The sequence below is a fragment of the Neopelma chrysocephalum genome, unplaced genomic scaffold (genome assembly GCF_003984885.1).
Source record: "Neopelma chrysocephalum unplaced genomic scaffold, ASM398488v2 Primary Assembly neopelma1_44, whole genome shotgun sequence".
Classification (NCBI taxonomy): Eukaryota; Metazoa; Chordata; class Aves; order Passeriformes; family Pipridae; genus Neopelma; species Neopelma chrysocephalum.
Window position 1 is genome coordinate 3,562,648 of NW_020897703.1, and position 27,696 is coordinate 3,590,343.

The window sequence follows — 27,696 nt, forward strand, 5'->3', positions numbered from 1 at the left end:
ATTAACCTATGTTTTCCAAAGCACCTGAGGATCATTCCAGCGAGTGGCTGTACGGAGCCGCTGCTTGTTCGTTCTGACTTTTATGCAGTTTAATTTGACACAGGTGGGGGAAGGATGAGCTGTGTTCATGTACAATCTTTGCTTTCTGGTTTTCCAGTCACAAAACTAGAATTCTCTGGACCACTGGCAGCTTGCTTTTTGAATCATTCACCTGTGTACAGACAGAGCTCAAACCTGTGGCCATTTTCCATGACAAAGAAGACATAGATGATTATTGTTAAATCCCCTGCTCAGTCTTAGAGTAAGGTTTCCTGTTGCTGTCTTATGAGTACTTGTTTGGGGTTTTTTTTGTCTGAAGTAGGAAAGTATTCTAACTACTGTAGAGTGTACTCCCAGAACTCCTGGTATGCACTCAGTCCCACTGAACAGAGGTATAGATGCCATGTTTTATGAATGTGCAGAATTTTCTCACCGAGTATAGGAAAAATGGCTAAGCTTGGTCTTGTGGCTAACCATGAGATTAGAAACATGAGCATCTAAATTGTGTTTTCTTCTCTGTTGAGGAAAGGCTATACTTGTTTTTTTTGGTTGAGTTATTCTTGCTGACTCAGTTTCTTCATTTATGAATGGGAAAAATCTCATATACTTAATCTCTCTACATATGAGAACTGTATATCCAAAGAAATCTGAAATAATAAATCATGTCAATCAGTAACTATCAGTGTCTGAAAGAAAGATTAAGAAAAACAAGGATTGATTTTTCTTTTTATTTTTTTTTAACTGCTGAAAGATAATTTTAAGTTGTAAATATTAATACCTGTCTTAAGTATTGATTCATTAATTATGGTATTTAAACACATTGGAGAGCACTTCTACCCATCCAATTCTAACTAATACCATCAAATGTTTCTGTATTTCTAGTGATCTCTCCTCATCCTAGAGCCATGAACACAACTGAGACTAGATTACGCTCCTGCCTTGCTGCAAATCTTGACAGGCAGTGCAAATTTTGGTTCACAGTAGTTCGGGTTTTGTCCTCTAAAGTGGCTGGCTCAGCTGTTCTTTGCCTCCCGTCAAAGCAAGGTTGGCTTAGTAGGTACTTCTAGCCATTGACTAGTGCTCTTCTAATTACCAGGGACTGTCACAGGCCAATCCAAGGGCTGTTGTGTGTTTGACTCATGGTTTGTCAGACTAAACAGGACCCTGAAGTTTCAAGACCAGCCAGTGTTACAGTGGGTTTTGTATCTGACTTGCTTGGCTTGTGAAGCTGTAGGCCCTTAGGCTGTAATCCAGCCAGTGGAAACACCCAGAAAAAGGAAAGGGGAAGAAAAAGGTTGTCTGTAAATAAGCAGCTGTTAAACTGCTCTTATGTACATGGATGTCTGCCACAGCTTCTGGTGAGATGTGGGAGCTGCAAAATATGGATGCAGCCACATTCCTATTTTCTCTTTCAAATGGCTGTAGGCTGTTGCTGAACAATGCCTCTGCCTGTGCCCCTTCAAAATGACATCTGTGTGCTCAAGAAAGCATATTTAATGATTCAGTAGTTGGAAATTCCCCTTAAATGTTCTCCAGGTAATATCTAATGGTAGAGAGAGACATAAATGTGTGTTGAATACTGATTATCCCTGATCTCTTATATGGCCCAGGATATACTATTTGGCTTTAAGAAATGAGCAATATCTTAAAGAAAACAATTCAGGTGTCTGCCTGATCATCTGTGACCAGGCATATCTTTTAGTTTATTTTAGATTTTCTTTTTTCATTTACTGCAGATTATATCAGTGATAATTAAGGTAGTTCAGTAGATGTAGTAAAAAGAAAAAAAGTATTCTAGATTGAGTTGGATACCCTTTGTGTTGTGGTAACTTGCTGTAGGGAAAGAACACATGCTTTGGGACCAATGTTTCCTTCTTTTCTTACCCTACAAAGTAAAGAATGTATGATATAGTGATAGGCTGTTAATTCACATTTTATAGTGAAAACAGAAAATTTCCCCAGAATAAGGATGGATAATGAGGTATCTTCTTTTGCACCTGAAAACCAGGGGGAAAATAGAGTGCTGGAAGTCTAGGGGAAAACTCTGGATATTTTTGTTTTGTTTCCTGGAGGACAAGTCAGTTTGATGAAGATGCTAAATATTATCTGTATTATAAATGCTACCAAATATCACCATCTTTTACAGATGGACATTCTTATTTACAGGAATCTAAGCATCAAATGGGCACGAAGAGTGCACCTGAGAAGAAGCCACCGTTACCCCTTTTGAAGCACAGGGGTAAGACCACTACAGGAAAGCTGCACCACCTTTTTTTCCTGTGTGATGCTTCTCTTTGGATCAAATGAAGAGTTTCAATCTCTGAGGTAGAAAATTTTGTATTTTCATGCCAATGCGATGATAATTGATGCCATGAGACTTATGATAATTTTAATATGTAAAGTTGAAATAGATACTTTCTCCGTGAAATATTTGCAGTCAGTGTCTTGTGATGTTGCTTACTGTTCTGGCTGTGTTGTTGATAAATAGTGTTGACTGCACAGTAATTGCTTTCCTTACTGAAACTTGAGTTTAGTTTTCATTTAGATTTGGAATAGAAGGAAATTACTTTCTTTTTTTCCCCCTTTCATTATTTGGGAAAGAATGCAATAACTATTTCCCAGAAAGTAAGCTGAGTCATAAGCAAAGCACTCACCTGAATGGAGAATGGGGTGAAAGGATGGGGTCATGGTGCTTCTCAGGAGTGGTTCTTGCTTGTGTCTCTTTCAAACCACCCTAAACCTAAGTTATTCTGCTTAGAATACCTACATCAGACTGTCACTGTTTCCCTAGAACTGAATTTTGACCAAGCCTTCAGTTTTTCAGCAGGAAAAATATTTTGTTGAAGTAGTTTTTGACCACTTCTAGTGAAACCTGTCATTAATTTTACAGATATAAAAAAGTAAGGGCAAGACAAATCTTAGGAGCTAAGCATCTGTGCTGAAAATCTGCAGATAATAAAATAGTGATGAGTCCATGAATCAGCAGAGCTGCAGGGCTCTAATTCCCGGGATTCATCCGAAGGCGGTCTCCAACATTTGCATAGTTACAGATTTGAAAAATTCTGTGAGAACACAATCTCTTTCTATAAACAGGACTACCAAGGAATATCTCACGTGTAGCATTTACTTTGAAACATCTGAAGTTGATGTAGATATCTATCTCAGAAGAGCAGGCTCTGGTGTGGGGCTTGGGGGGACCGTGGGAAGTGTGCTGGTAACTTGGAACAGGATGAGGGATTCTGGTGTTTTAATGAGAAAGGCTTTTAGAATGCATTTTGCATCTTTACTGTGTGGTTCTGATCATATTGAATCTGGTGATATAAACCGGATTTCTTCCACATTCTGAAGAGTTTTGTTGTGTATCTGCAGTTCAGGTCCTCCTCTCACAGCTGTCTAGCCAGTGTACGTTTGGCTCGTGGTTGAATGGAAGCTTATTGCCGTTTAAAAACAACCCAGCTTGGAAAAAGCCCGCTTGCAAATATGAGAAAGTAAGAAAATGTGGTAATTGTTTTTTAAGCAAAAGCACAAGTACTGAAACTTTTCACACAGCGTATTTCTCCAGGAAGTGTGTCAGTGTAATATGTAGACCTACAGATCTGTGGGATGGGGAATTTTCAAGGGGCTGTGGGGACAGACATCTGTTCCTTGTGCTCAGTCCTAGAGGCACGGTATGAGCACAGCCCTTTAGGGCTTTTTCTTTTTTTCCCTGTCTTTTCACACAATGGGGTAGTCGCCCTCCATTGTTGATGGCTCATGTGCTTATCGAGGCAGGATTGGATAGATAAGTTATGCAAAGCTTGCTGTAAATACTTAGATTCAGTCCAGGAGGTGCTGAAAAACATTATTGCAGAAATCGAGTGGGAGGTGTTGCTGGGTTTCATGCTAAAACATTTAATTGGGAATAATTCACCATAGTTAACTGTGAGTCAGTTTCTCCTTTTTCTGGTTACTTTTCAAAGGCTTAATGTGAGCTGTGCAGGGGTGAAGAACGAACGCCGGGGTGTGACCGAGAGCCGCAGAGCGGGCGGGTTTGAGGCGGGCGGGGCGCGGGCGGGCAGGTGAGGAGGGTCGGGGTGGGGGGGTCCCGGGTCCCGGGCGGGGCTGAGCGCGGGGGCCGCGCCGGGACCCCCCGCCGGGCGGCGCTGCGGGGCCGGGCCGGGCCGGGCCGGGCGGTGGCGCCTCCGCCCCCCGGGCGGGCGGGGAGGGGCCGGGGCTGAGCCCCGCTCCGCTTCGCTCTGCTCCGCTCCGCTCCCCTCCGCCGGCTCCTCGGCAGGGCAGGGCTGGGCTGGGCTGGGCAGCGTCCGCCGCCGGCTCGGGGCGGGAGGCGTCGGGCGGCCGCGGGACGGCGGGCAGCGCCTTTCGGCGGCACAGGTACAGCCCTCCCCGGGACACCGCACGGCTCCCTTTGTTCTGCGGGACCGAGGCGCTCCGGCAGCCCGGCGCGATGGGGATGGATGGGGTCGGCGCTGCAGCGGGTTGGGGTGGTGGTGTGGGGGCTCGGTGCCGGGTCCGGGAACCCCGGCTCCTCTTGGGCGCCCCTTCCCCTGGCAGAGCCGCGGCTTCGGGACGCTTTGCGGGCGCTGTGTCTTTCCTTACCATGTGGTGAGTGGCTGCGGGCTTCGGGCAGCTTCACTTAGGCACGAACGCTGGTGCGCGCACACGCAGGGACCGTCCGGGGCTCTCATCTCACCCCCTGTGTGTGTGTGTGCGTGCTCTTTCTGGGAAGAGACCGTGGCATCTGTTTCTTCTTGTCTAAAATAATTACCGTGTGTGCGCGGCTTTGCTGAATTCAAAAGAGCGGGCTCGGGTGTAGGGCTCGAGGGGACCGTGGGAAGTGTGCTGGTAACTTGGAACAGGATGAGGGATTTTGCTGTCGGGTAACATTTGGAGAAGAGGCTTGAGGAAGGGCTTTACAGGGCAGGGTCATTGTCCCGGAGAACTTCCCTGAGGGGACGGGTTGGTGTAGCCTCCCGACGAAGACCGTCTGTCTGCGCCCATGGAAGCTGTTGGGATGCGGTATGGGACATCTGCTGCCGCTGTGTGTTTTGGGATGGGCATCCCTTTGTTCCTCGGAGTGGCCAGACCCCCCGGTGGAAAACAATGGCCTTCCTAGCAGAGCCACAGGGAGTGGGACTGGCGGTCCAGTCACGAAGTGCAGAGATCCATTGCTCACTCGTCTTGCCAGTGGTACCTATGTGCTCACACTTTTTTGAGTAATTTAAAGCTTTGGAATTTCAAACCATGTCATTCGGTCAGTTGCTATGTATTTAATCAGGACCACTATTCTAAAGGACAAATGTAACAGTTACGAAATAAAAGGTAACTACTCTTAAAATTTATGTTAGAGAAACTATTTAAAATATAGCTAGTTAAAAAGTTACCACTGGAAAATGTAAAGGTCAGGTAAAATAGCTGACTTTGCAATTTTTGTGTCGAATCATGAGCCTTCTATATCCGTCTGTCCTATTGTTAATTGTGAATTAAGGCTGGCAACAAGCTGCCCATGCTTCCCTGGATGAATCATCACTTTGTCAAGCCCTCTGTCAAAAACAAGGCTTTCTCCAAAAGTGTGCAGTGTTAAAGAACAGAAGTAGTCCAACTCATCTGTTAAAGTACAGTTCAGTGCTTGGCCACTTTAAAACATATTAAAGGTAATGACACTTTTCTCATTATGTGCTTTTATTTCCAGTTGTCCTAGGCCCGAATTTAAGAATATATTCAATTTAGTGCCTAATGCAAAGTGGTTTGATTCTGTGTGAAGACATAATGGTTGGACCATTCCTGTTATTCCCAAAGTAACATAAGTGGTCCATGCTCATGCTGTCATGTAGCAATTACTGATGTGTTAGGTTGCCACAAGTTCCCTCATGTCTTTAGGAAAGAAGATGTTTCTGAAACACCTCTGTGGTGTTGGACATCTAAAAAGCTTGTTTCCTTATGGGCACCACAGACAGATTGAGTGCTCAGCAGGGTGAAGGTGAAAGGACTCATGAAAGCATCTTAAATCATAGAAGCTTGCTTTTTTAATTTCCTTTTTTTTTTTTTTTGTAAGAGACCTTGTTAAATCACACCTGTGGGGAGGAACTCTGTGAGAAAATGATGCCAGGGGCCGTAGTTTAGCTCTGTGTTAGCCCTTTCAAGCATTGTGCAAGACTTGATTTCATTGCTTTTAGAAGGGCAAGCGTACTTTGCAAGCCTACTAGTGCTTCTGAGGGAAGGGAAGAAAATTCTGGCAAATGAGAGGAGGAAGTGGGAGAGAGAAATTGGAAACATAAGCAAAGCTATTAATTTTTCCCACTGTGCACTCTTAAAAAACTGCTGGCAATATACAGTAGATGCTCTGCCTCATGGAAGTGTCATGGACTTGCTTCACACGATCCTCTGAGATCATCTGGTTTCCCTGAGCTCTGTGGGAACAGAAATTCCTCATGTTGGAGTCTGATCTCATCTTCCTTCGGCAGCAGTAATAGGAGTGGCTTGGGAATTGGAGAGGAAGGTGAAGAAAGTGCTAGTGGGACAGAGAACAGCTTAGTTCTTGTGTAGGCCAAACTGGACACTGCTTTTCCTCCCTTCTCTTGCCTTGTGTGGTCAGAGCTGGGACAAACACTGACATACCCACCAAAGTTCAGTGCTCTGTCGGACTGCTAAGCTTATTTAGCACAGCTCATTTATCAAACCATCCTATAAATCTTACCCTGTATTTCATTCATCCATTCTACTGTACTAACGAAGAACAAACTTAATAGAAAGTGGTGACTTGAGTGACTCTATGCATCAACCTTGGGGAATTTCCTGAGTTTGATGAAAGACAAAAATAAAGACATTTTCCCCCCTTATAGCTATGTACCTAGCCTTTTAAATTTTCAGAGCCTTCTAAGTAGCCTCTCCTGTTTGTTGGCGGACTACTGGCAAAAATTTTAGGAAGGCTGCAGTAGTGATGACCAGCCCTCGAGTCTGTAACCTGATCCACAGCTTTTTCTCTTCAACCGGGAAAGGAAGTAACAGCTCTTATTACACCCTTATGTAACCTCTCCATTCATATCCTCCAAAAAGAAGGAAACCAGAGCTTGATTTCTGATGTATAAACCAACATCAAGGCATGCTTTGTCATAAAGAACAACATTAATTTTCTTTTGTTTTGCTGTTCCTAGAATGAAAAAAACCTAAAACCCACAACCCCTCTCAAAAGTTAAACATTTCAATTTTATGCTGATGGGATAGTGGAAAGTTCGTCAGCTCTTTTTCATATGCTGTGAAGTAGCTGTTTAAGAGGATACTGGAAGTGCAACACGGTTCTTTTTGTGAATCTTTCCTTGGTGGGTTTGAGCACTAGTCTCAAAACATTCATCCTTTGCAGTTGTGCCCCAGTTTGCTTGTGGTTTGTGAAAGCTTTGGTCTTTTCGTGTGTACGGATCCAGATTTTGGCATCAAAACAGTGTGGAAACCTCCTTTTTTTTTTTTTAATTTTTTTTCTCTATCCTCCTGTTAGTGGCATAGCTTTTAGAGAAAACTACATGGAAAGTTAATCTTTTTGTCTCTCCCAGCACCTTTTTACTGGGAAATTTCCCAAATAAAGTTGTATCCATTTCTTGATATATTTTAAGTCCGATAGCAAAGTCACCATGGTGATGAAGGTGTTTCAGTGGGAAAGACTGGAGTTTCACAATACAGTTTCAGAGGCAAAGAAGAATTATCAAGTCCCCTTTTCAGATGCAAACTGTTTTGGTAATCCTATGTAGACAGCATAGCAGGAATAATGGAAGCCAGGGGCAAGAGCATTATCTTTTCTCTCCAGTGGAAAACATAGGCACACACACTAGTGCTCCAGTGTTTGAGATGAAAATAATCAAGATGTGGCCTCTAGCCTAAGTGACCAGATTTAACATTTCAGCAAACAAGCTGAAGGCTCTAGATAAGGAATCCAAATATCCAGAGTCCCCAGGAGTGAGAGCGAGAAACATTTACTGTCACAAAGATTTTCTCCTTTGCGGGAGTGGGCAGTGGATGTATCTTGGGGTTTAGGTAATTGCCTTGTCCCTGCCTCTGTGCAGTGTTGCCTTGGAATTGCTTTGGTGTGGGCGTACTAATAAACTTTTCCTTGTTCTCCCTGTGTCCTGTAGAGGCAGCAGCCCTGACAAGGGTCTTACAGTAGCAGAAATCCTTATGCTGTTGGGCAAGAGAACCAGGAAAGGAAAATATACCAGGAAGAAAGTAAAAGCATATATCAAGGAGAAAAAGAGGAGATAATTACAAGGAGTAGATGCTGAGCAACAGAAGGGTTGGTGGGTGCTGTGCTATCAGTTACTTGCTGTAGACTTCTGTGACTCTCGGGGATGGTCCTGTGCAAGGCTAAGGGTTGAATGATCCTTGTGGATCCTTTTCAATTCAGCATAATCTGTGATTCTGTGACTCTTTATTTTCTAAATACAGCCAGCAAGGAAAGACTCATTTTTCCCTACTGTCAGCAAAAGCAGTTTTTAAAAGTCAGTGACCACAGCCTGGTCAGCGCTGGTACAAGTTTCCTAGGCCCACAAATATGCTCTGTATGTGAGCTCTCTTGCTGATCACTTTTTGTTTCTTTTTTTTGTAGTTTTCCATAATTTTCATAGTTTGTATGCTCTGAAGTGCTACTGGGGGTATTTTGAATTATGAATAAGAATAATTAAACTATGGGATTTATTACACTGAAAGAAAAACAGGTAGAGAGCCATGACATCCTGAAATGTTTCTACTCTTTTACATGGGTTTTCTTCATGGAGTCTGTTCTCCTTATATCATGGGAGAGCACTGGTGTTTGAAGATCTTTGTAAGAACTTGGTCTTAAGGCAACCAGTTTGTGTGCACAACAGAGCATATGCTATGTCCTTGGACTGTGCTTTAATCATTGCCTTTAACCTTTGAGAACCTGGACCTCTGAAATGAAGTGAGGAAACTGCTGGGTCCTGAAGGGTTGAATTCTGTATCTTGGGAAAGCACAAGCAAAGGAAGTTGTGCTTACTCTCTGTATTTTAATGGCTTTGTGTAAAAACAACTTTAAGCACAGTTAAGGCTGTCCTTTTAGATCAAAGAGGTATCCTTGAAATCCTTATTGCATAAGACCTCTTTGACTGGCACTGTAGTGAGAAGTTAGCTTGCTTTTAGGAGAGCTATTGAAGGGAGTGAAGATGGAATTAGTCCTCTCCATTGTTCCTCTGTGGAAGAAAATAAGCATGTTAATATAGAGGCACTGGTGATGCTGGTCAAGAGGTGAAGAGGTGCCATTTCTTCTGGGATTCTTTTCCTAACAGAGCTCATCCTTATCCAATGTGAAAGAAAGAATACCTTGGATGTCTTAACTTGCGGCAGAAATACCAGCTTGGAGAGGGGTCAGCAGGATGGTGGTATAGTTTGAAACACAAATTATTTCTGGGAATAGTTAAATCTACAAGCTAAACAGGTAACCAGTTGGTTACCTGTGTGTCTGGAGACTCTTCCTAGCTTTTATGTATGACAGTAGGTCTGTGGCTGATGGAACAGCTTTGTTGTGCAGGGTAAGCTAGGGAAGTGCTAATTCCTAGTGAAATTTTGGAGAAGGAAAAACTGTTGTGGAAGAGGTGAAAATGAATCCCTCTCTCTATGAAGGAATATTCCTGGTTGTGGTGAGGAAATACCTCTGCCATGATGTACCAGGAATCCAAGGAGCCTTGGTTAACCCTGCTCAGCAAAGATGAGCTCAAATAGGATAGGGAGCAGAAAAGAGTGATTGGGATGGTCAGGGGGATGGAGAAATCACTGAGAGGGAAATGACCAATACTGGCTATGCATTATTTGGAATAAAGTTCATGAGATGATCCTCTCTAAATATTTTCCTGTCAGGGAGAAAACACATTTAAATTTAAAAACCAAACCAAACCCCAGTAGCATTAACAAAAGCAAGAAAAAGTGGATATTAGCTGATCATGAATAAATTTAGTCTAGAAATTAGGCACACCGTAAGAGCTATTTCTTATAAAACAGTAGAAGGCTGAAAAATTGCACTCTAGAGTAGTACAGTATAGTAGTCATGATGGTAGGATACAGTGGTTTTGGCACCGGTCTGGGACATGCAGAACAGATACAGCTACTATGGCCATTGTTCAGCTCACAGGCTGTCAGGCTGCGGGAGTTAAAAGGGCTCTGGAGATTACCTTCAGTGATCAAAGAGTGCAGGGCTGTGTCAAAGCAAAGTTCACTCCGGGAGAAACCCTGGAAAATCTTTTGGCAAGCAGGAGTAGAGCTGGAGCTCCTTGTACCTTGTAACAGATTTCTGGAACAGGGGAAGCTTGCCTGTATCTCATGTGAATAGATCTTTTTGCATCCCAAAAACTGCCAGATGATAGTTCTTGCAGAAACAAAGTGAGGGAAAACTCAGTAGCTGTGTTTGTTGAGTTTGTTTGGCATGAGGACGGCTGTTTTCCTTCTGTGGGAGGGAGGGAGGGAGGTGCTTTCTATTGATGTTTTAGGAGGGTGTCCCTCACTATAAATCTCTGAAGTGTTATATTTCGTTTGGAAAATCTCTGTTTATCATGCTAGTTGTTAATAAAAACACTGTCTGCTGGCGTCTAACTTCATGGACGTCTGGAGAAGAGCGATTACTGTGTGTTGAAATGCAGCTTCATGAACTGCTCCCATTGTCTGAAATATCTCTTGATACACAGGAATAGCTGAAGATGCCTTGATTTAGAAATTGATGACTTTTATTCTCTAATTTCAGGTGTCCAACTGAAAGTGACTGTTGAGAATGAAAATGACAAAACTGTGGATATAGTTTTCTAAACAGTCATGTCTAAACAGTTCATGTAATTTATCTATTTAAGCCTCCTCTTCCCCTGAATAGGTGGGTTTTTAGCTTTCGTTTGGGCAAATAATGCTCCCTTTTCCTGCAACACTTGCGTCCAAGTTCTTTTATTCCCTGTCTTCATTAAAAAAATAGCAGTATTTTTCTGGACAAAAATTGATGTGCAGAATAGACAGTGATGGCAAATGGTAGGGTGAGACCTTGCACTACTGTTTTACCTTGGCAGCTAGTCCTGGGAGAAATGGAACTAATTGAGTCTGGCTTCCTGCAGGTTTTTCTCTTGTGATGGATTGACTTGAGAAGAAGTAATAATTTCCATTTGAAGTTTTTCTACAGCTGGGGAAATTTGTGGAGAAATTTTTCTGCAGTGGCTCTGTGGTACTTAATAACGGGTTTGTTCTCCTTGCAGCCCATGTCTCTGATGGGATGCCTGTGCTCTGATCTCCTCTCTTGCTTTTACAGATATGTGGAAAATCAGCTATTCAGTTGTCCTTTACTTCTCTCTGTTCTTTTGAATGAAATTCAACATTAGGCATGTGTGAGAGAGTAGATGTATAGACCAAGAGATGTACAGCTGGCCTAATTTGCCTTACTTCTATGAAATACTAGGCTAAAAACATTCCAAACTTCATTACTAATATTAAGAGACCCTACCAGTGAGACTTCCAGGAGGGGAAACTGCAATGGGCAAGAATAAGATCCCTGGGGTGGTGTAGGGATGACTTCTTTTCCTCCTGCTTTAAATAGAAAAGAATAGGGAATGATGTGGAAACACATGGTGCTTTCAGCCATTCAAATTTTGGCTTTACCCAGACTTTTACTGCTTGGAAGAGAATATGGGTGCATGGAAAGTTAGACCTTGCTCTGTGGGTAAATCTGTGAGTGCAATGGTGTGTGCCAGCTGCTCCAGGAGCTATGGGTATGCTCAGTTGTCATTGGTGACTTGATGGTGGGTAGACAGGGGCACCAAAGCCTCTCCTGGGATCTGGATTCCCTGAAGCTCCCGATTAGTTTTGTGTTTGTCCGAGCCCAGTTTTAAGTCTGGTTCAGTGACTGTTGTGATGACTTTCTGGGGCAGCTTTTCCTTCTGCTCTTGGCAGTGGAGTGAAGCTGTTGTGTTACCTGGCCTGTTATTTCATATTCTGCATATCTTCAGGGCTTATCACCGACTGCTTAACAGGCAACCCACGAAGCATTTGAGGAGAAGATTATTGTGTACTCTGGTATTTTAACCCTGCAGTATTGAGACATCTCTTGGTACCCACAATGTACATTAATGTTCACTGCAGTTGCTCTACCATGAGCAGTTCTTTTGCAGCCAGGCTTGCTTTCTGCCCACGTGCTTGTGTGGAATGGGAAGTAAAAAGCCTATTATAATAAAAGTGTAAATGAAAGATCTTGATTACAGCTGATTGCTGGATTGCTCCCAAAGGAGTGAAATCTCAGTTGAAAGAAGTGATTTGACTTTGTGAGGGTTGGTTGTTTCTAAGTAGTATTTTGTGAGGATCTGCTACTGGGAGATTTTTTTGAATGCAAGCTCTGGTGTGGAAGCAAGCTACTGGTGTGTGACACACAACAAACAAAGAAGATCCTCCAGAATAAATAACTGCTACATTGGTTTTTGTGCCCCTGTTCTGCAACAGCTATGCAAATGTAACCTTTGGATTGGGCAGATTCCCCCAAATTGGCAGAAAACTTTAAGCGGCAACTTGAAAGATTAAGATAATCAGTTTAAAAGGGCACCCACCACTTAGGGGAGTTTGGCTTTCCAGTAGTACAAGATAATTTTTGTGGGGTTTTTGTTTGTTTGTTTGATTGCTTGTTTTTGTTTGTTTTGTTGGGTTTTTTATTATTTTTTTAATTATTTTTTGAAGAATGAGGGGTTTTCTATGTGTTCATGTTCTGTACCAGCAACTTTTAAAAGTCATGTTGTCCCAAGAACACTGTCAGTCTGAAATCTAGTCTTTGGTTTAGGGGAAGAAGGTAGGACATTTGACAACTTCGGCTTTGCAGTCATGTTTTGCTCCTTATTTTGAAAAAGATTCCAGGAGATTTTAACAAGAAGGTATGTGCCAAAAAGAGATCCGCTTTGTCCCTGAGTATCCCTTTCTGTAGATGTGGACCTGGAATGATTATAAAACTCTGTGGTTCGGCAATGACTAAGAAAAGCCTAAATATAAGAAACCACCATGGATCCCGTTTCTGCTGAAGTCAGTGGGAATTCAACCAGAATTTGGCCTGCAAACAGCCTGGTTAGTGAAGATCTATTTTCAGATGCCTTGAAAGTGCCCAAGGTGTTTCCCCCATTAAACTGAAGTAATTAAAAAAAAAAAAAAGAAAAAAACTCCCACCCAGACTCCAAAATAACCATTCACAGAAAAATCTACTCCACACCTACATTCTTTGAAGCCTGTCAATATAATCCAAAAAGTAAAGGAATGATTGGAGGCTGAAAATGAAATACCAGACATATGTCGATTGTATTTTCACAGCTGCTAAAGAAGAGTGCTTAAGCAGCGTGAAAAGACCCAAATGTTTTTCCCAAAACCTCGTATGACTGTATGACTGACACTGATGAGTTAAAGCAAGGCAGCAAGTTGACTTAGGAAATATATCAACCTCTGAGTGCGATTACTGGTGCCAGTTATTGTGTTGTGGTTGCAAAATAATTATTAGAAGTAATTTGAAGACATGCACTGCTGGGACTGTAAAGTAGAAATAGTAGAATAGATATACCCCACGGTCTCTTAGAAAAGGTAATATCCATGCTAATGTTATTCAAACCGGTATGAAAAAAATAACAGGAAAATAGCCTTAAAGAAATGCAAGCACAGCCCCTCATTCCTTCCCCCAGGCTCATGAATTAATCTTTTTTTTGAGGAAGAGAAGGAGGGCAAAGCTGTATCTTCTGCATACGTGGCTCATGTGATTTTGGTTTTGTGGTGAGGTACTGTGCACCTCTTAGGTGAAACCAGAGTTGTGCACAGTCTCATCATGACGTGAACAGAGGCACGACAGAGGCATCTCCCTCACTTTTAGGGGACTAACAACAACTAAATACTGCTTAATGTGGGTTGTAACCAAGCTGATGTAAAAACAAAAGAACCCCACAACAAAACAAAAACCCCCAGTACCCACCCTTTCCAACCCCTAAAGAACTACAGCAACATTTAAACCTCTCCCCTTTGCATATATAAAGGACTTGAGTCCTGTTTCAGTCGCTGTTTGTCAGGAGGAGATAATGTCCCAGCAAACATTTTGTATATGTCCTAATGAAGTCTAATTATCACACTACCAGTTTTTCTAAACTTCAGTTGTCTTCATTGATAAACTATTTAAAAGATGATATTGCTTCACCTGGTTGCAGCTGTTTGTTCAACAGTACCTTAAATGGCCTGATTCTTTCTTGAAAATTACCCAATCTTTAGATAAATGTTTGGTAGCAGAGGCCAGTGGAGCATTCGTTTCTCCTATGGAATTCTCTGATCAAATCTTCTGTCATCTAAATTGCAGTCACTAGTGCGAAACTCTGTCCTAATCTGATGTTGCTAAAGGGCTGTTCCCATTTAGCTGATGCTGAATGCAAACATTCCTGTGGTCCTAATACAAATATACCCCGTAATACCGCATTTTACTTTTGTAATTCACCAGAGCTGTTGTTAAGTACTTAAGGAATCCGGTACACATGCGTAATTTTCAATGCCCACAGAAGTTAAAGAGAAGTTGCACAAGGCTTCAAATAATAGCTCTTGCTTGGTAGGTAAGATGTGAGAAAGAGTAGCTGATTCAAAAGCTCCAAATTATAAAGTTTTCCAGTTTGGAAAACACTGATTTGTTCAGTAGGATTGTGAGGGGAAAAAAGGGAATTCAGAATCTATTCAGACATTGGCAAAACCAAAAGTGAAGGTGGAGAGTCAGAGGAAGCATTTTAGTTCTTTGAGTGCTTTTATTGCTGTTGTGATATCTATTAACATTCCTTCCTGCAATTTGTCTGTCAGATTTCTCAAGTCCATTTTCTTGCAGGAAGAAATCGAGTGCTGCAACATCATGCTGTCTTCTGCATACTCTTTTCTTCAGCACACTCTTTTCTTCAGCACATTGATAGTGTCAGAGCAACATCTGGGAGCAGTCACAGCTGGGCAGGAGGGTGCAGGTGTCCCTGGCTGACCACAGGCAGACAACAGACAGGAGATGCTGTGTGCATGGCTCTCCTGCAGCATCCGGGAACTAAAAAGTTAGGGGGTGGGGAAGGAAAGCAAGGATTTCCTTAGTATGATATCAATGTTTTTTCACACATACTGATGTCGGGAAATCTAGCTCTAAGTGAAAAAGGCATTGTAATAGTTGAGCTGCAGAGTCTGCCTCTGTTTACCTGGTGAACCAGCACAAGGTGTTGCCAATGAACTTGCGCTTTCTGGGCAGCGGTCAGAGGCTGGTGAGATATAGGATGTGCTGGACAGCAGAACAGGGTAAGTTTAAATCCTACCTCCTACTAAATTGGTACATAGGCTTTTCATGAGCAGTTTGAGATGATGGTTGCAGCCCCTTTTGGTTTTGTTTTGTACAGGTAATGACACCGTGTCTGTGGCTGCTTTTTCCAACAGTGGCCTGTCAGTGTCCCCACTCTGTGTGGGCTGATTGCTCCCTAACAGAGAAAGCAGAGAACGAGTGAGCAAACATAATTACAGCCTGACAGCAGCTCAGGATCAGACCTGGAACATGAAATCAGTTTGAACTCTGCTATTGAATACTGATGTTGTACATTGTCTCTGTTAAGACTTATAAAAAAGGGAGTTGTTTTCTTCAGTGAGTTGGTCGCAGTGAAACCAAAGGCTTGGGGTTTTTTTTTGTTTTTAAATAGTCTGAGCTTGAAGCATATGTGAGTACATCTGTGTCAGTTTTGATGGTAGGGAAATTGTCCTTTTGCTACAATGCCAGGAAAGAAATGAAACAAACCACCTCTGCAGTCAGTGATAGTTCCTGTGGAGCAAATAGTAAGTGTGTGCTACAGACGGCACAGCTGTAGGAAGCTGCTGACAATTGTTGCTGTTCTGCTTGAGGGTGATGTGGAAAACCTCTGCCAATTCCGTAATATACTGTATGCCAATAACAGGGTATTACTTCATTTCCCCCACAGAGAATGTGTGCATTTTATTGTATGAGGCTTTGGGGGCTTTACCTATTCTCTGTATCATCTATTTATAGTTCTCATTAGCTATTGTTTCAGAATGGCTGATGATAAGGCTGCTGTGGCTGTGGGATAGTGTGATTTTTTAATTTGCTATCCTTGTGGCCAAGAGGGGCAATGAGGTTATAGATTGAACTGGCCTAGCTGGATGGTAATCCCTGGCACTGCAAGTAGTAGATACAACAGTCTGTTTTAAAAGGCTCTTTGTAGTGTGGGAGTGTGTGGATAAAAGCATTTTAAAGACATAGTCTGCCCAGCACTTCTCCTCCTGAGCATGTTGTCCAACATAAAATAGATCAAACTGTGAAGGATTACTGAATAATCTCTCTTTTTATTTTTTTGAGAATAGAAATGTGTTGAGAATGTTCTCACTCCATTGAATTAAGGCCTAGGGAGAGACCAGAAGGAGGAAGAACAGATTTGACAACTGCCTAGAGAGAAGGGAGATATTCTGAAGTTGCCAGTATTGGTTTCAGGGATAAGAAAGGTAAATTTGGGAGAAGCCTCAAGTGGTAAGCGGGTGTGGGAGAGATCAGGGAATGTTGAAGAAATAATCTCATTTGCAGACTACAAGCATTAGAATTTTAGTTGGGTTTTTCTTTTTTTTTTCTGAGCTAATTTGTTGCTATATTAATAACTTGCAGCTGTAATCTTTATACACTTGTTTTTCTTGATGCCGACAAAATGAGATGTTACAGTCACAAAAGCAAGGTATTAGGTAAATTGAGGGAGTACCACTTACATTTTTAGGTTATTTTTATTGAATTTCCAGTTTGAAATTACAGCACTGTTCAAATAGAGCCTCACAGCAGTACCTCCATCCACCTTGCACCATTTAGCAGTCTTCATTTGAAAAACACTAAAAGTGTTGTTGTTTGATAGGACATGACCTGTTATGGTTCTTTCCTCAAACCCAGTTTCCTGCTTCCTGGTGTTTGCTCTCTCACCAGCACAGCTGTGGCTTCGGTCACTCCTGCTCTCTCAGGCACTGGAAGTGGGTTTTGGTCCTGTTCCTCTCACAGGTTTGGCTCTTGAAAATTAGTCTTGAGAAGCATTCATCTTTTTAGAGGTGCATGAATACAGGCACAGGCAAAAGCCACCTACTTTTTTTGTGCTGTTCTCCAGACTGTGGTGCGCATGCTGTCACCAGTGCTGATGGGAAAAGAATTCCAGCTGCAAGGCATCTTTGAGTATATGACAAATACAAATACTTGGACATGAATTTGGATTGAGTTTCTGAGCTTTTTCTGAAGTTTAGCCATGTAATGTTGCAAGGGTTTGATTATTTATTTTTTTTTCTGTGTAATGTACTGATTTTTGATATTTTTTTAAAAGCTGCTCTAAAAATGGGTATTTGGTATTTTGAAGTTGCTGTATAAACTGATCTTCCACTGATTTCTAGTAGATAAAATTAAGTTATGAATTCAGTTCTATCTCATTGTATAATGTATGTTTAGACATTGTTGGCTTTTCTTAAGAGTGCTTTTCCCCCCACTTATTACCTTAGATAGGCAACCAAATTATCCATTGTTGTTACCTAAACCAGAGCAGGGATTATGATTGGATTCCACCAAAGTGGAGGCTAACAACACTGGTATGGCAGAATACTCTTGAATCATACATAAATGTATGAGCGAATCTTTAATGAATATTTTGCAAAGGTGAAGCTGTTGCAAATGATTTTGAGCAGCCAGTGTTAAATAGGATGTTTCACATATTGTCCAATTTTTTCATCATTTATGTATGTATATATGTATCTAACTCACATGTTAATGGAAATATTTTAGCCATAGTATGCTGTAAATTATTGTGGAAAAACAAGCTGAAAATTAAACTTTGACCATAAAACTGAACCTTTCAAATAAATAATTTATTTAATAAATTAATATTTGTATATAGCGCTTGCATGAAAAATGGGAAAAATGAAAAACAGGTAGAGCCCTTCCCAAATCTTCGTTCGCGAAGCCTAGCCATGATGATGATGATTTGTATATAACTTTTTCATCCAACTTAGTAGTAGATATGGTGTCTTTGTGCACCTATTCTGCAAAACGTGCCACCGAGCTTGGGAATACATGAATATTTTTGATGGGTTTGGCTGCTCTTGGTCCTGAAATTCCTGAGCAATGATGCGTGAAGTGTGGTAGGTGGTATGTAATTTCACAATGGTAGATGAGGTATGCTACTTAGAACCTAAATTTTAGGTTGGAATTGCCCTTATTAGGATTTTTATGTTGGCTTTTTTTATATATTTGGCCACAAACCCAATATTTAATAAGTTCCATACTTGAGAAGGGCTTTATTTTTTCAGCCTTCAAAAATTATTTGAGCATTAGTTGATGTATGGGAAGTAATTAGGTCTCTGAAACAAGACTGGTAGTTTAAAGAATTTGTCTTAATGAGATGCAGAAGTTGAAGTGATACCTCTGAAAAGATTCTGTAAATGTTTAAAATTGTTTTGGTGATTCAGAGAGGTGAACTTTTAAGAGTAAAAGTATCTTTCTCTACAAAAATATTTGTTCAGTGTTTTTGTTTAAAATAAATGCTCTTTTGTTTGTTTAGCAGAGTTGACTCAGCTTTGGTTGGTTACCATAGTTCAGCACTGTTTTTGAATTTCCATGTGAATTTCTAGTAATTCCCAGGCTTGTTTCAGGTTTTTGGGGGACTTGTTGTATCACTTCCGTCAGCTGCCTGTGGAGCTGCGCTTCTCTTCGTTGAATTTGGAAAAACATCAAGCACGACTTAAGTTTTGATCTAATATCCCTGAAATGTCACTCACTGCTGAAAAACATCAAATAATGTGTAGTAACTTAGTGGCTGTGGGCAGAAGGAAGAGATAAAACACTTTGCTTATTTTAAATTAGTTATCTGATGGAGAGCTGCTATGGCAAGGTAACGCTGATCGTATAAGGTAATACCTGCTCAGCTCAAAATGTGCTGCAGTGAGAGGGGAAACAAGGAAAGCCTGATGGCAGTTCATGGCTGGGGGGTTACAGCTGAGTGCTGAAGTTCAGCTGTTGTCTTGTGTACCTGTGCAGTAGCTGGTTCTTGGTTTGCATGGTCAGCAGAGTTGTTCTCTCACTCCTGGTTCCCGGTTTGCCCCCTGCCGCTGTGAATCCGTTCATTTTTCAGTCTCATCACGGAATCTTAAAGCAGTAACTGTGTGCCTGGAGTTCTTGAGGAACTCAGTAATCTTCTGTAGCATTTGGACTGGAAGGATAAAAGGCTGGGAGGATCAAATAAGTGTCAAGTCTTGGCCTGACCTTGACTTCTTTGTCTAAATTACTTCCTTTATCAGACTTGGTTTCTTTGTTTGATCCTGGTCCTCTGTTTAAGCCCAACTTCTGACTTTTGCCACTCCAGTTATATAGATGCAGTCTCCATTTGTCAGCTGGATTGTTGCTGCCCCATGAAAGTGCTCCCTTAAGCAATAAAGTTACAAATAAATCTGTAACTTAATTGAGTCTGATTAGGAAATGAAGTAATTTGGTAGCTTCAAGTAACCAAGACCAGTACTGTACTAGAATATAGGCACTCTAGAGTACAGGATTCATGACTTAAGATCAAATAGTGTGGTTTTTGTCTCAGAGTGGGTTCACTTAGTTGGTTTCCATTTCAAAGTTGATGCAGTTGGAGAAATGCAAGTAAGGGCGAGAAAGAAATTCAGATTAGGGTATTGACAAATTTAAACCCTAGTTTGGAGATCTTGGTGAAGCTTTTGATAAAACTTGGGTTTGCGTACACTTGAACACTGTGTTGAATTGTCCAAAAAATCTGGTTGTGGTGCCCACTGGAATAATCATTCCTGTTTCTTGCAGTTTCACATTTAATGTATAGTGGGCCAGAAGGCATTGTTGATGATTGGAAGTTAAATTTTTGGAATTGTGTGGACTACTTGGATGGAAGCAATGTCTTTGAGAATGTTCCTTGGAAAAATAATTTTAAAGTAGTGTCATTTGATGGGCTTTTAACTTTTATTCCTTAAGTAGTGTTACTAGATAATGTCTGTGAACAATTAGAATAACTTTGAGCTAACTTTACTCTTTGTTTTATTCTTGTTTCTTTATTTTCCAGGAGGAAATGGCCAAAATGGAGGTCAAGACGTCACTTTTAGATGACATGATAGGGGTGGGAGATATGGTTCTTTTAGAGCCACTTAATGAAGATTCGTTCATCAATAATCTGAAAAAGCGCTTTGATCACAATGAAGTTTATGTGAGTATATGTTAAGAAATTACATCCTATGGGAAGCTATGTTGTCATTCTTAAGATATGTGTTTATTTATAAGGATGCACATAGACTGAATGCCTGAACATTATCTATTGTATTAGGGATGTTTTAAACCTTACTTCTGCTGTGATCTTTCCTGTACTGCATTGTTTGCTTTTGATCTTTCCCATCTGGGATATTTTTGCTTTTTCTTTTTCCCTTTGTGCAACATGGGGGACCTCTGATTTTCGTAAAGAACAGTTCCAGAACTGCTGCTGACAATAACTTTGATACTGCTGTTGTCAGAGGACATTACAGTTATAAATAATTCACTTAACAGGGAAGACACTTCCAGGATGTTAGAGCAGGTTGAAGTAGAAACAATTCATGCTTGGAATATGCTAAGGCTAACTTAAATGTTGCCTGCTATCTTTGATTTGCAAAAGGGTTATGTTTATTAGAGAGGTTGTATTTTAAACTAGATACAATGAGCTTGGATATATGTGGAAGTAATCAAAATCTTCAGGAATATTAATCTCTGAGTGATGATCAACAGGAGAGATGTTGTGAACTGGCAATTGAAGCACAGGCAGGGAACAAAGTGGCAAATTGTGATTCTAGTTAAGCCTTTCATTTCCTGTTTCATCTTTGTTCCATTTTTGCTAAAATGTGCACAGTATTGTATCTGTTATACTGCTTCAGCTGTGTGAACTTAATGATGTGTAGAAACATTCCAAGGCTGCTGGTGAAAGATAAGTCTTTTAAGAGTAAAAGCTGAAATATTTAAGCCAAAGTATAGCTATGATCTGCAAGCAATTGTGTCTACAGCTTATTACAATCAAATAGATGTGTTCTGTACTTAATTATAATTTAGCCCTTCCGCAGTTTTAATTTTTAGTGTGATTATACTTTTCCTTCTTGCTAAGCATTTGAACATTTGTGGTCTCATTATACCTTCTATATACTCATTATACCAATATGGGAGGGTCTGTGGTGTTTTTGTTTGCTTCTTCTATCCCTTATAGTCTGTGCTTTTGTATCTCTGCTATTCATTGTCCGTCACATCTTTCTTCCCAAATAATTTTTCTGCTCAGCCATGCGTACTCCCTTTCTGTAGGTTGGGTTGGTAATACACAGTTACACCCAACTGCTCCTCCACTCACTTCCACTGATTTGCTCCTTCAGTTTAGACTGACAATTAAATTAAACAGAAAATTAAAATAAGACAAGGAGTCTCAGTATCCATTAAAACCTTGGGGAGAAGAAACCAGAACAATGTGTATTTGTGGAAAGATTTCTTCCACAATGCTTTTAAGAAAAAAAAAAAATCTTCCTGATACGTTTGAGAGTTACATTTGGAAAACTTTGGGTCAAATTTTCCTTGTTCCTTAAAGGTGTGTTCTGTTCCTTATTGATAACCCTTCGATGTTGATACAGGCAGATAGATATCAGACTTCTCTTTTGTGCTCTTTCATCCTGCTTTTGGCAAGTCCTCCATATTCAACAGCTGCAGTGGCTGCCCCTTCTGGGACTCAGAGGCTTTTTTTCTTTCAGTTAGTGGCTTGTATAATTAATGTGTTCCCCATCAGTTTTAGGGTTAATGCTATATTCCTGATGCCTACAGTAAAAGTGGGTGATAATGAATCATCTCATTCCACTTTACCTCAAGATAATATGAAGGAAAAGAGAAGGGAGCTATTTGCCTAGAGATTAAAGAAGACAGTACCACCCTGCCCAATCTTTGGGTCTTATTTGAAAGTTTTACTTAAAGCATTAAGGATACAAAAATGCTCTGTGAGGGCATCCTAAACTATGCAGTCTCTTAAGAAGGGTTGCTATAAATTATATGGGTTTCTCAGGGTTTTTTTTTACTCTAAACTACTATGGATTGCAAAGTATTTAATTACACGTTTCTGCTTAATTCAGACTGGATAGTTTTTCCTTGAAATACATTTGTTTGAATGACAAATGGGTATTCTGTTTTATTTTTATCTGCTATTATGAGCTGGCTGACAACTGTATTCAAACACAGTTCTTTGAGACGGTGACAGTGAAGTATGTATTTCCCTCAGTTTCTGATTTGGCTGGGCCTGGCACTGACATGCAATGTAATTAGCTGTATTATGTGCTTTGGTAGGTGATAGAGGTGTCACTTTTCTCTTGCAATGTAGGATCCTTTGCCTAATAGGTGGGAAAGCCTGGTACTTAAATGTGCTCTGTTAAGAAGTGTGAACTGCTGCCAAAACCAAAACTTTTTTTTTTTAATCGTTCCCTTGTAGTTTGTTACTCTACCATTTACCCTTTTTCTCTCCTTTTTCTTAAATCTTTCTGATTTGTTTGATCATGTTATTTATTTTTTTAAGGTCTTTCAAGTATTTTTTGTAAATGCACAATATGAAGGCAAAATGTTGCAGATCTTTACAAGTATTAAAACACTCACTACATCAATGATGGAAAGAATTGATGTTTATGCCTGTGCCTCATGCTGCTACTAGGTATGCAAGTTACTTGGTCTGGGATGCTGCGTGGTTTTATTTACCAAATCACTTGAGGAATATTATCTCCTTCCCATATCAGTTGAGTTCTGCTGCCCTGCAAATTTCATGCCACTGTTGCATATTTTAGAAAACTTGTAAAACAGTAACACTTGGAATGGTGCTCACTGTACCAGCCACATTAACTTTCAAGTACAAACTCTCCTCTACCTTCTTCAGATTTCCACCAACTGTCTTCTCCCCAGTTTCGGTCATGACAGCTACACTTTGTGTTTCTAATTTTAGACTCTGGTGAGGACAATGAAGCCTCTGTTACACCTGGAAGTGGTGCTTGTTTTACTATGTAAAATCTCTCGTTTGCATGCTATTCAGGGGAAAGCCGATTGCACTGTTAAAGAGCTACCATTGGTGCTTAAGTAACTAATACTGCTGATTTCTGCAGCTCCAACAAGCTACATACAGAAGTTGACCTCTCTGGATCCATTCAGAGGGCAGTAGGAATGGATTTGTCCTTTAATGGCTCAGCTGTGGACCTAAATTCAGTCCTCATGTCAGTGCTTCATTCTAGGTATTACCAGAAGTTGTATCCAGGTTTAAAGAACAAAGTCAAATTGAAGCCATGTGAACAGATTGAAATGTTTCTCAGCAGTAAACCAGGCTTACTCAACGTCGGTTTCTAAGCAGTTTCCTGCAGACTGAAGGGTGTATCTGTGCTACATATGTTAGTTTAACGTGGAGTTGCAGTTATAACCTTCAAAAGTGTTTCTGGTGAGGAATGAGACCTGTAACATGGATAGCTTTGAAAATGCTTTGGTTGGCCAGATGTTGCATGATTGTGTTAGCCAGTCTTGGTAGGTAAAACAATAAAGGGGACTTATAAGAGAGGTGGGGACAAACTTTTTAGAAAAGCCTATTGCAATAGGATGAAGGATATTGGTTTCAAACTAAAAGAGGGTAGATTTAGACTAGATAATAAGGAAGAAATTTTTTTTATGGTGAGGGTGGTGAAACTCTGGAACAGGTTGCCCAGCATGGTGGTAGGTGCCCCATCCCTGGAAACATTCAAAGTCAGCTTGGGGCTGGGCTCTGCTTGATGTCCCTGCTTGTTGCAGGGGGGTTGAACTCTAGAGACCTTTAAATATCCTGTCCAACCCAAACTATTCTGTGATTCTATGAAATGTGAGTCAGATCGAGCCATCAGTGAACAATGCCAAATCTCTCCCCATAGCCAAAGATGACAAGATAGTTGGGCTCATTCCACTAGAAGACTTTTTGTTTTTTCGAGTCTCTTTCAGAGTTATGTTTGATGCTGAATGTTTGATGTTGGAGATCTTAGTGCCAGCTCCATTTACCTGTCTGAAATTCTACTCTGTAAGAGCTCCCCTTGCAAATGCATTCAGATCTGGATCCTCTGATGGTCCTTTTGTATCATCCCGGGCACGTTCACTGTAAGCTGTTTTAGAAGCTTAGCTAAGTTTCAGCCGTGCTGCAAACAGGGTAATAAGTGTACTCCTAACTATTAGGGAACAGACTGTGGTTTGATTACCTGTTGTTCAATTTTATGTGTATTTGATGGAAAGTTTCATAGACTTGGGTGTTGTGTTACATACCAGAGCGCAAAGCTGGAGGCTGTGCCTATAAAAATAAGCATGAAGGCTGGTGGAGCTGGAGTTTGGCCAAATATTCTACTAAAGACCATCACATTCTGCAGTAATCTCATGCTGAGTGGCTTTGGGGGGGGGGGGGGGGCTCGTTGGGTAACACGCATGTGTTAATTGGAAATGGGAATCTTGGAGTTTAGTCATGTCTGGAAATGTCTGAGGTATGTCTGACCAAGAAAAATCTCATTAGAAAGCTGTAATTGTTTATTATATTGTGTTTGCAACTCTTAAACTTTTCATTGATAAAATTTGCATCCCTGTTCCACAAAAGATCTTTTCTGTAACTATTGGTGACAAAAGCCCGTGAGAGTTTTTCGTTAACTTTACAAAGTAAAAAGTGTCTCATGGGCAATGCAGTTAGTAAGTAGAAAAGAAATCCCACAATGTTGATTATTTGAAAGTTCCAGGGAGCAGTTTGTGCAGTTAAAATGTGTGACCTACAGACCTCATGGAAAACTTAAAAAACATTTGTAAAATTCAGTTTGTGTGTGACTGATGAATTTTTGACTTATTGAACTCCCTCCCTTAACTTTTTTTTTAATTTTATTTTTTCTAAGTTGGCTGAAATATGCTTGTCCAATCCAGCTCAGCAATAACTTTTCCTTTGTATTTTGGGATGCAGACAAATGGGAGAGGGGCATCTGTCTATATGTGCGTTTGCAGTGACTTATGAATGGTAGAGGTTTGGGATAAAATGTGGTGTATGTGTTGGTCTAAAACTTATTTTCGTACTGGGTTTATTGCTTTCTGAGGCATGTGGAAGTGTCAAGGGAGGTGTGAGGAGTCTGGAGGGGAGTGGAGCTGCGTAGGCTCACGGGAGTCAGCCTTTAGAGGTCAGATGCAGCTTTATTCTGCTGCCCTGCACATTTTTCCCCACAGTTATGTTGATTCTTGAAGTCTTCCCAAATTTGCAGAGGTCAACATTTTGTTCCTTACAAGAAAATGTTTGTTTGCTTTTTCTTCTTACAACAGAACAGAATCTTTCTCTGATGTCAGCGTTTAATTTGTATTTTCTGGTGCGTGGAGTTTGTGGGCTGCTTTGGGCAGGAACAGCCTTATGTTACTGAACATTTGTTGTTTTATCACTGAAACATTAAATATTTGGCATTCCAGTGTAGTAACTCAGTTTTATCTGTTTGAGGTACCATCTTTGTGGCTGCCTTCTGCTGGCATGGCTCTTCTGGTGTGCTTGTTTCATAGACTTAGCTGCTTCCTGTTGATCTCTATTTTAATATTTTAGGGGTAGCCTTTTTGTTTCTGACTTGCCTTTACTCCACTGTGTTTGTATTATTGATTCATCCCTTTTTCAGCTACCTTACAGTGTTTTGGACTTTACTGAACTGCTGTCAAGCATAGTCACTTTGTTCCTGCTGCGCTCATACCTACTATTCCAGATGCTACATTATGAAAGAATAGGGTAGGGAACAGAATTATGTGAATGAGACCAATTGTCCTGGTCTGCATCAGCCTTGTCTGACCATTTCTCCATATAACTCCATTGCTGCTGTAAGAACAGAGTGTTGTGGTATTGAGAAACACAAGTACAACTTGCTGAGAAAATCTTTGTGGTAATAGTGACTGACTGATTGTTGAAGTTCAATTTTCTTCTCAATGTCATTATCTAGTATGCTGTTGTTGAGGCCAGGTGAAGTCCTTTGTTGGGTTTTGATGAGGGTTGTTGTCCTCTGTGGTTTTGGTATGTCCTAGTTGTGTGCATGTTGGTTGGTAGCTGCTCTGTGCTTTGCTGCTCCTGCAGCAACATGCAGAAGAGTCTTTCCTCCTGCCAGATCTGACCTCGCTCTCTTGTACTTTCATGTATTTACTTGTGTTTATCCAACAAGTCCAGCCTGGGCTGCTGGTCTTCCTTTGGGAGTTTGAGGAGTGGCAGGTGTGGTGACTGAATAGTTTCTTGAAGGCAGGATGGTTTGAGAGCTGGAGCAGAGCAGCCATGCATCCGCCTGTGATGGGAGCCCAGGGGACCTGAGTTTCCTCCCATCTCCTTCTCTTCCTCCCTTGGGGAATGCCTGTGTCAGTTTGAGCAATTTTCCCATCAGTGCCTCAACAGTTTTGCCCTTTGAGGGAAGCTACTGAGTTGTAGTAATAATATTGTTGCAGCTGCCATAGGCTAGGACCTTGAAGCCTGCTGCTTCTCCTTCAGATGTGAAAAAGGGCTTGTGTGCCCAAGGCTCATCTTTTCCTCTGGTAGCTTGTGACCTAAGAAGTATTCTGCCTCCCTGCAAGTCTTGCTTTGCTTGTTATCTAGATAGAAATCCTGTGGGTCCTCTGGCCCTTCAAATCAGCCTGCTCTGGTAAAACAAACTTTATAACTTGCCCAGAGTCAGGAGTACAGATTTTCACAGGCAACAGGTTGGCTGCTTTTTGCCTTGAAGTGCTTTGTGGGAGGAGAGTTACTTATCTTAAGGCAGTGCTTTGTTTCCTTTTTGTGCAGCTCCCACGATGCTGAGCCCTGTGTTTGAGGCACTGGTTTGTAGGACCACATGCAGTGTCTGCATAGAGGGGTAATAAAACATTAATAAGGATCACAGAAAATTGGATGCATTTGGTGGGTTGTGTATAGGGGTCTTCTCCTTCCCTCCACACTCTTTTTTTTTTTTTTTGCCTCTGATGTGAAAGCTTTAAAAAAAGTGAGGTGGTGTGGGAAATGCCTCTAGTAGGGCCCCAGGGATTGTTATAGTGTTGGCTCTGCCTTGAAATACTGTGTATTTCTTCACTAAGGTGATGACAACATTTGGGGCATTTCCTAGTGATTTCAGTGCACATTATATGAAACAAAAACACAAAAGAAAGATTAATGAAAGATTGACAAATGATAGAAATAAAAGCAAAAGTGTCCAAGTGCTGTAAAAACATGATTTTCACCCTGAAGACTATAAGTTAACCTATAGTCTCCTATACCTCCTGCAACATGACAGGGGGTATATCTCAGCCCCCCCACCCCCATTTCATTCATACAGAAATAATGAAACATTTTAGAATGAATGTTCTCGCTAATGTTTTTACCAGTGGTTTCTTGGCCCAGACACTGTCCCATCTCCAGCTACTGCTTGCTTATGAAAACAAGTCTTTATCTTTTGAAAAGTGTGCAAGCACTGATATTCAGAGGTATTTACATGCTGTCTTGAAAATTCCTCGTGTCACCTTTGGGTTGACTTCCTCATCACTTACTTTACAGGTTTGCCTGTAATTTCATCCTGTGTAGGAATTCTGTTTGTTTGTATAAAACCATCCCAACTTAGTCAGAGAGGTGACCAGCAGAGATGGTTAGT

The 27,696-nt window shown here is 41.0% G+C and overlaps 1 protein-coding gene across 6 annotated transcripts in view; it reads left to right on the forward strand.

Annotated features, from left to right (window-relative positions):
* Positions 1-4,333: 4,333 nt before the first annotated feature.
* MYO1B (myosin IB) overlaps positions 4,334-27,696 on the forward strand; it is a 113,004-nt gene continuing 89,641 nt past the window's right edge. For 5 of the 6 annotated variants that reach the window (XM_027678134.1, XM_027678136.1, XM_027678132.1 and 2 more), the window contains exon 1: positions 20,118-20,258. In XM_027678134.1, the coding sequence (XP_027533935.1) occupies positions 20,124-20,258 (135 nt within the window). In that variant the 5' untranslated portion in view covers positions 20,118-20,123. Of the gene's footprint in view, positions 4,411-20,117; positions 20,259-27,696 lie in introns of those variants that run through there. The other variant, XM_027678133.1, reaches the window with a different exon arrangement.